Source organism: Fonsecaea nubica (genome assembly GCF_001646965.1).
Source record: "Fonsecaea nubica strain CBS 269.64 chromosome Unknown Scaff119, whole genome shotgun sequence".
In the NCBI taxonomy this organism is placed as follows: Eukaryota; Fungi; Ascomycota; class Eurotiomycetes; order Chaetothyriales; family Herpotrichiellaceae; genus Fonsecaea; species Fonsecaea nubica.
In genome coordinates, this window is record NW_019173792.1 from 60,866 (window position 1) to 71,538 (window position 10,673).

The 10,673-nt window shown below is 52.1% G+C and overlaps 6 protein-coding genes across 6 annotated transcripts; 3 read left to right on the plus strand and 3 right to left on the minus strand.

Annotated features, from left to right (window-relative positions):
* Nucleotides 1-982: 982 nt before the first annotated feature.
* Nucleotides 983-1,950, plus strand: AYO20_10709 (hypothetical protein; the record flags this gene model as incomplete). Its single annotated transcript, XM_022648965.1, has 2 exons — nucleotides 983-1,156; nucleotides 1,207-1,950. The coding sequence occupies 2 exons, from the start codon at nucleotides 983-985 to the stop codon at nucleotides 1,948-1,950; spliced, it is 918 nt and encodes a 305-aa protein (XP_022495065.1).
* Nucleotides 1,951-1,988: 38 nt separating this feature from the next.
* Nucleotides 1,989-2,666, minus strand: AYO20_10710 (hypothetical protein; the record flags this gene model as incomplete). Its single annotated transcript, XM_022648966.1, has 1 exon — nucleotides 1,989-2,666. The coding sequence occupies one exon, from the start codon at nucleotides 2,664-2,666 to the stop codon at nucleotides 1,989-1,991; it is 678 nt and encodes a 225-aa protein (XP_022495066.1).
* Nucleotides 2,667-3,573: 907 nt separating this feature from the next.
* AYO20_10711 (hypothetical protein) lies at nucleotides 3,574-3,975 on the minus strand (the record flags this gene model as incomplete). Its single annotated transcript, XM_022648967.1, has 1 exon — nucleotides 3,574-3,975. The coding sequence occupies one exon, from the start codon at nucleotides 3,973-3,975 to the stop codon at nucleotides 3,574-3,576; it is 402 nt and encodes a 133-aa protein (XP_022495067.1).
* A 1,052-nt stretch (nucleotides 3,976-5,027) lies between these two features.
* Nucleotides 5,028-6,607, plus strand: AYO20_10712 (hypothetical protein; the record flags this gene model as incomplete). The annotated part of the gene is made up of 2 exons (XM_022648968.1): nucleotides 5,028-5,613; nucleotides 5,667-6,607. The coding sequence occupies 2 exons, from the start codon at nucleotides 5,028-5,030 to the stop codon at nucleotides 6,605-6,607; spliced, it is 1,527 nt and encodes a 508-aa protein (XP_022495068.1).
* Nucleotides 6,608-6,753: 146 nt separating this feature from the next.
* Nucleotides 6,754-7,289, minus strand: AYO20_10713 (hypothetical protein; the record flags this gene model as incomplete). The annotated part of the gene is made up of 2 exons (XM_022648969.1): nucleotides 6,754-6,779; nucleotides 7,016-7,289. The coding sequence occupies 2 exons, from the start codon at nucleotides 7,287-7,289 to the stop codon at nucleotides 6,754-6,756; spliced, it is 300 nt and encodes a 99-aa protein (XP_022495069.1).
* A 995-nt stretch (nucleotides 7,290-8,284) lies between these two features.
* On the plus strand, nucleotides 8,285-10,067 carry AYO20_10714 (hypothetical protein; the record flags this gene model as incomplete). Its single annotated transcript, XM_022648970.1, has 4 exons — nucleotides 8,285-8,523; nucleotides 8,590-8,703; nucleotides 8,751-9,070; nucleotides 9,142-10,067. 4 exons carry the CDS (start codon nucleotides 8,285-8,287, stop codon nucleotides 10,065-10,067), a joined length of 1,599 nt encoding a protein of 532 aa, XP_022495070.1.
* Nucleotides 10,068-10,673: the final 606 nt, after the last annotated feature.

Here is a 10,673-nt window from a genome sequence, read left to right on the forward strand (position 1 = left end):
TTATTATCCATCTTCTCCTGCACTTGGTGTACAACCGTGGGTTCTGGACATACAAGTCCACCAAGTCCTCCATTGACAATCATTTTTGAGGAGTCAGCCCGCGTCTTTGGGCCAAAAAAGGACGCCATCGGGGTAATTGAGCCACAGGAAGAAGAAAGAGGATCAGAACAAGAAGAAGAAGAGAAAGCCGGTCTGTCATGGATCATAATATGCTTTTTGCTGCTTGAAATGTGCCCATATATGCATCATGCAGAGCGACACTGTGGTCCACGCCCTCCTAAACAGGGGTTTGAAGCATTGATAGTCACACGGAGAGAGCTTCGACAAGCTTGTCCAGAAATGGGCCAGGGAACGAACCAATCAAGGAATCAAGGCAATGACTTCCAAAGCCACCGGAGGAGAGATGGGATTGTACTACCATCCCCATAGTCGCCTCCTCGGTCGCGAGAGGCGCTTAAACCAGGCCATCACGAGGCCGGCACTGGACAAATGGCTCCATTGTCCGGTTCAACGCGGGTGTCACGGTGAGACGACCAGTGGCCGAAGCCAGGATAGACGACCGGTCAGTGCAGGAGCAACTTAGCATTGAGAAAGACGTCCAGGGTGGTTATCAGAATAGAAGCAAGGAGAGGAGAAAGAATATGGGGGAGACGGGGGAGACGAAGAAGACAAAACAAGAAATACGCCGCATTCCGAAAGAGGATTAGTGGCTTTTGGCATCAGCCAGCGCCCATTTTGCACTTTGCAGCCTCGAAGAATAATCGCGTCGTTCTCTTCATCCTATACGAACTTCAACGGCGCAAATCTCTGAAAAACTCGAAGTCTCCTACTCCTGTTAGTTATACGAATCTCCTAGACAGATACGGCGAAGGTTCAGGCTCTCCCGGACATGCATCCTGATGAGTCGATGAGCAGATCACCCAAAAGGCTTAAAATGGACAATACACAGTCACAATCAGACACAAAGCCTCGCAAAGACAATATGGGCAAAAGCAAGTATCGGACTCCGAAACCACAGGATTCGCGAACGAAATCTCGCCGCCTCGCCGCCATCAGTGCGTCCGGAATCCATAGCGATGATGTTGGAATCTTCGTCACCTGTGACAAGGGTCAGGAGAAGAAATGCTTGCAAGAGCTATCTGACTTGTTAGATGAGGTGAGCGCAGTGTCTACCTGCCATGTGACATTAACTGACCATGCCATCAGTTGTTTGCGGCTGAACCAAGCGGTCAGCCCGTGGAGGCAACATCAGACATGAACCCAGACAACGGTGACGTGGGGGAGGTTGACATCGAGGCCGATGTCCTCGCTGAGTTGGACTCCTTAAGGACTAATCGAGAGCCTCAGGATGTGTCGTCACCGAAGTTCTCCTTTATAACTCTCGATATTCCATGCGTCTCCTTTGTACGGTTTCCTAGAAACACATCTTTTGATCCTGTTGAAACAGTCCGCAAATTGTGCCTTTCGGCCTCGAGCAAGGAAGATGCGGGGCCACGAAGTCGCTACATCAAGAGACTCACTCCAGTCACTTTAATTCGGAAGACCTTGAATGATGGACTGCAATCATTGTGTGATCAAGTCCTGCCCAAACACTTTTCGATCGATGTTGACGTAGCCGACGAGGACGAGACAAGTTCCAAGAACGACGTTGAGCTGAAACAGCGACCATGCAAGTTCGCTATCCGACCGACAATCCGCAACAACAACAAAATTGGTCGAGACGAAGTTATTCGCGCAGTCGCCGACAAGATTACCGCTCTGGGACACGGAAAACACTCGGTCGACTTGAAAGGCTATGACAAGCTTGTCCTTGTCGATGTGTATCGAAATGTGGTTGGAATGAGCGTGGTGGGAAGCGATTATGAAACATTAAAGAGATTTAACCTGGCTGAGATCCATGCTAGCCACTTCGACGATGGTGACAAGAGGTCTGCAAATGGTGAAACTTGACCAACTTCCAGGACGTCTGAACTCTTCATCTCACAGGGTCATTTCTCTTCGCCGCTGATTCTTCGTACCTTGTCGACGACACGACCCCAGAACCGAGAGGGTATGTCAGCGCTCCCTGCCTCGCCGTCCTGCTTAGCGTCCTTCATTGTCGCCCTTGCCAACCAATACCCGGGGCCTTGCTGCATCATCACCTCGTCACACCCTTTCAGTGTACCTCGAGCGAGCCAGAAACCTTGCCGGCTTCCCTGAGCTGAAGTCCTAGACGCAAGCCGCACCAGTGGCTCCGGCCGGGAATATTGCTGCAACCACCACTTCCGGTACGTGTCGCTGAACCTGATCTGAGGTCTTGCGTGTGGTTGGGAGTCTGCCTCAGATGTAGACTCGTATGGTATCGCAATCAGTGGCACCGATTGCGAAGACGACTGGTCGATAAGAGTGATGCTGGTGAGACCGGACGGTGAGATTGGTGTGCTGGGACGGGGAGGCACGGGTGCCTTCCTGGGTAGCGTGTATGCGGTTGTATGTTCGAAATCGACCAAGAAGCCCTGTGTGTCGTACCGACTATATCTCTGGGCGAAATCTCGACTGGACGGCCATTCATCCTGCGTCTCGATGTGGCGAGCGAAGCCTGCTGATCCAGTGCCGGGCGAGCTTGGAGACAACCTCCTCTCACTTGCGACAGCGCCGGACTCATCTTTGACTGTGATTTGATTCATCTTGATGAGCCTTCTTACAAGGCCAGAATACCTGGTTGGGTACAAGAATGAGGGGACAATAATGAGTCAACTCGACGGTTCAAGAGCCGGCGACGAGGATGGTCACGACACCCCGAATCAAGTTCGAGCCACTCCAACAGAAAAGAAGATTCAAAGTGCCTTCTCACGATAGATCAGTCCTCAAGCTCTGTTCAAGCGTTGCGGCTGGTCAGTTTTCTTTCGCGCTTTTTCAAGCAAACGACACGTCCCGGAGTGAAGACATCTCAGGGGTGACTCGGGGTTGGAGTGAAGTGGAAGTCGGAACATCGTTCACCGTCACTGTCACTTGTCACTCGAGATTCAGCCGATGTTAGTGAGAGATGGATATGTGAAGCAAGTTGGCGTCAGGGGCTTGTTTGTGACTTTGGTCCTGTCCCCTCCAGCAGGCCTTGACTTACTGATTCGCCCGCTCTCACAGAGATCGGGACGACTGGATGGGCATCGAACCAAGGTTCGACGGCAGAGCATTACAGACAGGAGGCAGACCGATTTCTGCCTCTAGATTAACTAAGTCAATGCAGAGGACAACTCGACACCAGGCTCAGATTTGTATTCTTATGGCGAGTGCTTGATATCTAGCCCAGTCCAGTATGACTTCTTATCTGGAGCATTGCCCTGACACGTAACACGCTCTCCCCATATGAAGGGTGGTCACCCAGCTCAACGGCGCTGAATTTCAATTCGCCGTGTTTGGTAGAAAGCTCGCTGCAGTGGTTGATACGTAAAACCATTTCGGTTCCAGGGCCCAACACCACTGAACCGTCAACCATTCCCTGTCTGCCTTCTTAGCGGTCGTCCCTAATTTGTCCAAAAGGCAATTCCAGTATTCAGGTCCGTCAGTCCGACCTCTTCTCTGAAGAAGGCTCCTCTACCAATAATAATACATGCAGAGCGCGCCGATTAGCTGCCCCGGCTCCGGACAGGTGAGGGGTGTCGTTGGCATTTCGCGGTCGTGGGCATCGCATGGCACCGTGTCGATATGCTCGGGGCAGCAGAACGTCCCCGCCAGATTACCCAACATCTTTGCCTCTTCTCCTTTGTACCCGACCGGACAGCACGTGGCGCCTTGAGTCGAGAGCGGGGTGATGACGGTCCATTCGTAGCCTTCGTCGCAGGTGCCGTTTTTCATGATCGCACGAGGGAGAAGGACATCTTGTTCGTGTCCACCGAAAGCGGTCAAGGGCGTTGCGCTCGAAATTTGGACGAGTAAAAGAAGGAGCAGAATGGGAGAGGTAGCAAGGAATGGGGAACGTATAACACGATGTAGCATTTTGAGTATCATTGTCTTTGAGTACTCTCAAGTTCTCGTTGATCGCACTGCACGTCGGGAGTATGCAGCAATGAAGAGTGAAGGGATAAGAGGCGTTGTGAGCTATATCCGCGGGGTCGGAGAAGGGTTTATTTTGTCTAGTTACAATGCTGTGTGTGTGCTCGAGCGACTTGGTTTGGTAGCGAAGAACTGTAGTGTATTCTTGAATGATCTGAGGCAATACTAGTAGTTGTCATATGCTCTCAGGAACAGGCCGCGGCCAGGGTGAAGATAGTATGATGCTTCGAACCATGCGTTGTTGCTGGGAGATATGAAGAGAAAAGAAATGCATCCCAGAACAATACTTACTACTACATTTCAGAAATACCCCTTGTCGTCGTCTCGTTGTCCTCCTTACTCAATCCGTATTATATCGGTGCACTTGGAAGTTGCACTCCTTGCAGGCTCTGGTACATTTCTTCAACTCATTTGGCAGGCAGGTGTATCCAAGGCATCTAGTCATGTGGACTCTTGTAGTCCCGGAGCAACGCATTTGCTGAATTTTCGGTTCCATTTCCAGGTCGTGGTTGACAGACAATCTATTCAACGAGGAGACAAGCGGCATTCAGCGGGTCATGAAAGAGGAATAACAGCAGAAACTATCCGATCGCTCACATCGTGGTCATTCGCCCCAGCCGATCTCGATTTGTCGCCTTGCCGCTTCAGTCTCGGCCGGCGGTGCAGATTTGGGAACGTGTGGTTTGTTTGAGGGTCTGAGCTCTGTTGTGTAGTACAGTGAGAATCAGAGTGGGTGCCAGAAAGGAAGTTGATTTGACTGGAAGGGATAGACAAAGTTGAGTGTGGGACGTTGTCTTTTGAGTCCATATGCTTTTGTCCCAAGGTGGCTTAGAGCGGCACCACTTATTCCCCAAAAGCGGATCTTGATGGCCGTCCTTGCCGTCATAGTCACGTCCGTGCACGTTTCCTAGCCTCCCTGCGTCTTCAACTCGTCTCTCTCACGCCAGATTGTCCACCTCCATCCCCGTCTGTTTCGATCTCTACATGCAATGACCATGGCTGCAAAGAAGGCGGCACCTACCGACGATGAGCTTTTGGCACAGCTTGACGATCTGAGCACGCAGGCCTCGACGCGTGCCCCTAAGCCCTCCACCAGAACTGCCCGACAAGGACAACCGGCTCAATCGTCACAAAACGAACAAGACCTGCTCGCTGAACTGGGAAACTTGGCCCAACGACCAGCTAGCCGACCTGCCACTCCATCGCTGCGACCAAACGTGTCTTCGGCCACAGGCAACAGATCCCCCAAGCGAACCTCGACGGCCACCCCGCCTCCTGGCCGGACAAGCGAAGAGAAGTCGAGCAGCGGTCAGCGCAAGTCGGGTGATAGTACACGTTCGTTCCATCAGAGCTTCACACCAGCGACCACAACGACTGAAGAGTCCACAGAAAATGAATCGCAGCCTGAGCCGACCTCAGCAGCGGCCAAAAGCGGCGGTGGGTGGTGGGGGGGATTGCTCTCGACTGCTTCTGCCGCCGTCAGTCAGGCCCAGGCGGCTGTGAAAGAAATACAAAAGAATGAAGAAGCACAGAAATGGGCAGAGCAGCTCCGAGGAAATGTCGGTGTGCTCAAAGGGTTTGGTATGGACGTTGAGCGTTGAACTGGAGGGTTTGCAGGCTAACAGCTACGACAGGCGGTGACCTCAGAAACATAGCTATGCCCACGTTTCAGAACATCTTGCAGACCATTGCTCCTCCGATCTCTTCCCACGAACGACTACAAATCCATATCACCCACGACCTGTCAAACTATCCCACCCTCGATCCCCTCGTCTACCAAGTCTTTAGCCGTGTCATGGCACAAGTCGAGGGTGGAGACTTGATGGTCGTTCAAAGAGGACACGAAGCCGGACCCAAAAGAGAATCGAGAGAAATGTCGCGACCATTGGGCTCCTGGCATGATGGACCATGGTGGAGGAGCGGAGAACCTCGAAGTATCAACGCAGTCAAAGGCCTTGTTGAGGGTACTAAGCTCGTCAGGGCCTCTGCCGAGAGCTACGCTGAAGAGTACTTTGGAACCAAGGGCGGAGTTGAAGAAGCTGCCAAGCGGGCTACGGAAACACTCTCGACCTCCAATCCGACCAGAGACAGCGAGATTTTCCTAGCAATCCAGGCCATTGCACAACCGGTGTCAGAAGAACTGTTCGCCCCAGCACCGAGTTCGGAGAAGGACGAGCAAGTGAAAGAGGCGAAGGAGAACACCACTGACGAGATTGTGTTTGCTGTCTATCTGCACGACCCCATTCACGGTATCACTTTCCAGGTCGTCTCTCAAGCCATTCCCGGACAATGGATCGAGTGGCTAGATGCCCCGAGTGGCGGGGAAGGCACTTTGCCTGAGAGCATCGAAGAGATTATTGAAAGTGGTGGTATCGACCCCCGAGAATGGGTGAGCGAGTGGGTTGAAGAAACACTGAGTCTGGCGATTGGTATGTTGGCCCAAAGGTATGTTGCGCGGAGAATGGGTGTCGGCGAAGGTGGACCTGCCAAAGGCAAACTCAGAGCCGACTTGAGCCAGCAGGCCATGGTTCAAAGCGGTGGGGGTGAAGCTGCTCGAGCGCTGGGTGGAATGTAAGACATAGGCTTTGCGGGCGTTCCTTTGGTTGTTGGACCATATACCAGGATGGGCGTTGTAGTCCTTGAGCTTTCGAATCCTATATGCTGCAGTGCTCCGTTGAAGCATCGACTTTCGACTTTATTCCCAGTGCTGTAGTCCAGGATTTACGTGCTGTCAAAGGATGCGTCCTCTGTATCGTCAAAGAGTTCGACCTAGACGTAGTGGGGGAGTCCTCTCTGGCAGGAATCGTTGACCACTCATGAGGATCAGTATTCCGGTGTAGAATGTATCGTCTCTTTCGCAAGATCATATCCCCAGCCGAAAGTCTGTCTTCGCCTCGACAGAATTCATAGGAAGAGTGATCGTGCACAAGGATCGTGTTTGAACAGCGCGATCGCATCACCAAGTATCAAGCCTTCTTCCCACTCTTCTTCCCATCTTTTCCCTTGCCGTTGGCTGTAGTTGCGCCGTCCTTCTTCTTCGCCTGTCCCAGCATTTCCAGATGTCCAGCACGTGCACCTAGCATGGCCTCTGTCTTCGCGGTGAGCCCCGCGGTATATTTCTTGTTCAACTTGGCCTGCTTCAACAACTTTGCCTTTTTGGGGGTTATCGTCCGCGAGCCCTTCTTGGTGATTCCTCCAGAGGTCGAGAGTTTCGTGGAGGAGGATTTGGACGATTTCTTGATTTGTCCTTGGGCCATTGTGCGAGGATTGCGAGGGTTAGCCCCAAGGTTGAGGAAGGGCAGCAACAGCGCGGGGCAACGGTCTTCTCAACTCCTCTGGCGCAGATGCAGTGTTGCGTTGAATCTTCGTAGACTGATGGTGGATTTTCGCAGGAAAGTTAAGCGTCTTGGCAGGACGTTAAAGTCAAACGTCACCACTTGGGATCAAAACACCTCTATTCTCTCTGCTCGGCGCAAAGTATCCAGAACCCACCTCCCACCTGGGAGGGGGTTTGATCTGTGGCTTGCAGGCAACCGTCAGGTTCGGATTTGATTCCCTTTTCGCTTCTAGTCGAATTTTGTTACGCAGGTAACCATGGGACACCAGGTTTCTGTACTTTGACATCAAAACATTCAGTCTGTTCGTCCCAGAAGCAACCGAGGTAGTCAAGTTCTCCAGCATCCCCCGATCCCATGGCAAGATGGGACGGCGAAAGACCCTCGAGACCTGCTCATGAGCGGGGCAAAGCCTACAATCTCCACCACCGCCAGTTCGCTGAATTGCAAACCACTAATCACGCATGTGCAACATGGTGAGCAAGATGGCCGTCAAGGGGCGATCGAGAGTCCCACAGTCAAAACCTGTCAGTCGACCGGGAATATTGTGCATCCCAATGGGGAGGCAACTAGCACACCACTCGGTCTCTGAGTTAGCAGAGACGCCAGAGAACGCCAGAGAGGTCGCCCATGCAGAGCTGATCCCTGTATCGTCTTGTCAACCCTGGTTCGCTAATTCGCCTCAGTCCTCGAAAGCCCCTCAACATGGCTTCTGCAACTGATACCCCCTCCTGTCTGCGTGCTACTAGTATCAGGGTCGGCACCAACCTGAACTCCAAGGAGTAGCTTCAAAGTGATACTAGATGCAAACTCGTCTTCCCTTTTGATCGAACTCGAATCATATTCCAGTGCTTTCCTATCTCTCCACCTGACTTTGTCGCTGCCGTTTTCGTATCTGTTATTCTGAAGCTATCAAGATGACTCTAGACAAGGTCGCGGATGCATCACTTACTGCTCGAGAGCTGGCTTCTTTCGATGGCATCGAAGATGAGGGCTGTTACAACGACGTTGGTATCCTCGACAAGGGCTACACCACCAAAGACCAAAGGGATATGCAACGTCTAGGAAAACGTCAAGAATTGATTCGCAACTTTCGACCTATTTCTGCTCTGGCATTTACCGCCCTTCTACAAGCGACGTGGGAATTCCTATTGATGTGAGTTGCAATGTGTCGGGCATGGCCAACCTGGCCACTCTTATCCAGCTTCTGATCCTCGTGCAGAGCGAACACTCAGGTTTTGGTCGATGGTGGCATTGCTGGATTCTTCTGGACCTACGTCTGGACCTTTATTGGATTTGGTATCGTCATGACATCTCTGGCCGAGATGGCTTCCATGTATGCTCAACGCCATCGCATGTACGAGCAGCCTCTAACAACTCTAGGGCTCCAACGAGCGGCGGCCAATACCATTGGGTGTCTGAGTTCGCTCCGCCGAGATATCAGAAGAGCCTGAGCTATTTAACCGGTTGGTTTTCAACACTCAGTTGGCAGGCTGGGACAGCGTCAGGCTCGTTCTTGACCGGAACCATTATTCAAGCTTTGATTCAGATCAACAATCCTGATTACGAACCAACAGCTTGGCAGGGAACGTTGTTGGTGTTCGCCATGGTCCTTGTTCTCTTTGTCGCCAACACGTGGGGGGCGCGCGATCTGCCTCTGATACAGAATGTGCTCCTCATCGTGCATGTCTTTGGGTTCTTTGGTGAGTCCTATGTGAGGCAAGCTCACTGGCTCAAGAAGGATTGGTGTGGTCAGGTGCTAACAAATATGCAGCGGTCATCATCGTTCTGTGGGTGATGGCGCCTCGCAACTCTGTAAAGGTCGCATTTACCCAGTTTTCCAACGAAGGAGGTTGGTCCAGTATGGGCCTTGCTCTTATGATCGGGCAGATTTCGGCCATCTATGGATCACTTTGTTCTGACTGCACAGCGCACATGGCTGAGGAGGTCAAGGATGCTGGTCGCAATGTTCCCAACGCCATGTTTTGGGCTTACATCTCGAACGGGGTCCTCGGCTTGGTGCTCGTCGTCACTTACAACTTTGCCTTGACCGACGTGGACGCCGCCCTCAACGATCCAACCGAATATCCCTTCATCTGGATCTTCCGCCAGGCAGTGTCTACTGGCGGTGTCAACGCCCTGACCATCCTGATCCTCATTTTGGTCATCGCGTCCAATATCTCATTCAACGCTTCCACCTCACGTCAAACTTTTGCCTTTGCCCGCGACAGGGGGCTACCGTTTTCCAACTGGATCGGCGCTGTCAACCCGAAGCTGCACATACCCGCCAACGCCGTTACGCTGACATGTATCATCAGCTGTCTGCTTGCGATAATCAACATTGGCTCTTCGGCTGCGTTCAACGCCATCATCTCTGTACAGGTCTGCGCGCTGATGTTCTCTTACACCATTTCCATTTCATGCGTGCTGTACCGCCGCGTGTACCATCCTGAATTGCTGCCCAAGGCACGGTGGAGTTTGGGCAAGCTGGGCGTGCCGATCAACGTCTTCAGTGTAGTCTATTCTCTGTTTGCCTTCTTCTGGAGCTTCTGGCCCAACGGCACACCAGTGGACGCCGAGTCCTTCAACTGGTCGGTCGTGCTGTTTTTCGGAGTCATGATTATCTCGGGAGTGTTTTATGTGGTTCAAGGGAGGAAGGTCTACACGGGGCCTGTCGTGACGGTCGAGGGTCGGAACTAGTATCCTCACTCTCTCATTCTGGCCAGGTCTATATTTGGGATATCGGATCGGATGCTCTCGGACAATTTTGGGTTCTCAATGCTGTTCGTTGACGGGATGCGTACAAAAGAAGATGGTATAAGAGCAATATCGAAACTAGATCCGGCGATCTTGGTAGTGCCTAGGAGTGCTTCTCCCTTTGACACAAAGACCACCAATATCTAGCCCTGTTGTCATTTCCCCCGTCCACGTATACCTACAGATCGGGACTATTGTCAGATCACTCGCCTCAAAAGTCCACACAACAATTTTTTCCTCATTCCCTACCTTTGCCCTACCCAGGTACCTTTGACGAGCATTCTCGCATCACAGGTCAGGTCAGGTCAGACCCTGCACGTCAGGGGTCATTTGCCTTTCGCACCTCTTCTTCTTTCCGCTCCGAGCTGGACTGGACTGGACTGGACTGGTCGCCTTACACGTTACGCCCTACGCCCTACGCCTCGAACCTTGTATTTCGCGTTCTTCTTTTTTACCTGTCTCGCTCCATGTATAAACTTAAAAGCTCGTATTGTGATAACCTATTTAAGTTTTTTTGGTCTTTTGGTCTCAGCAAGCCACCGCACTGCA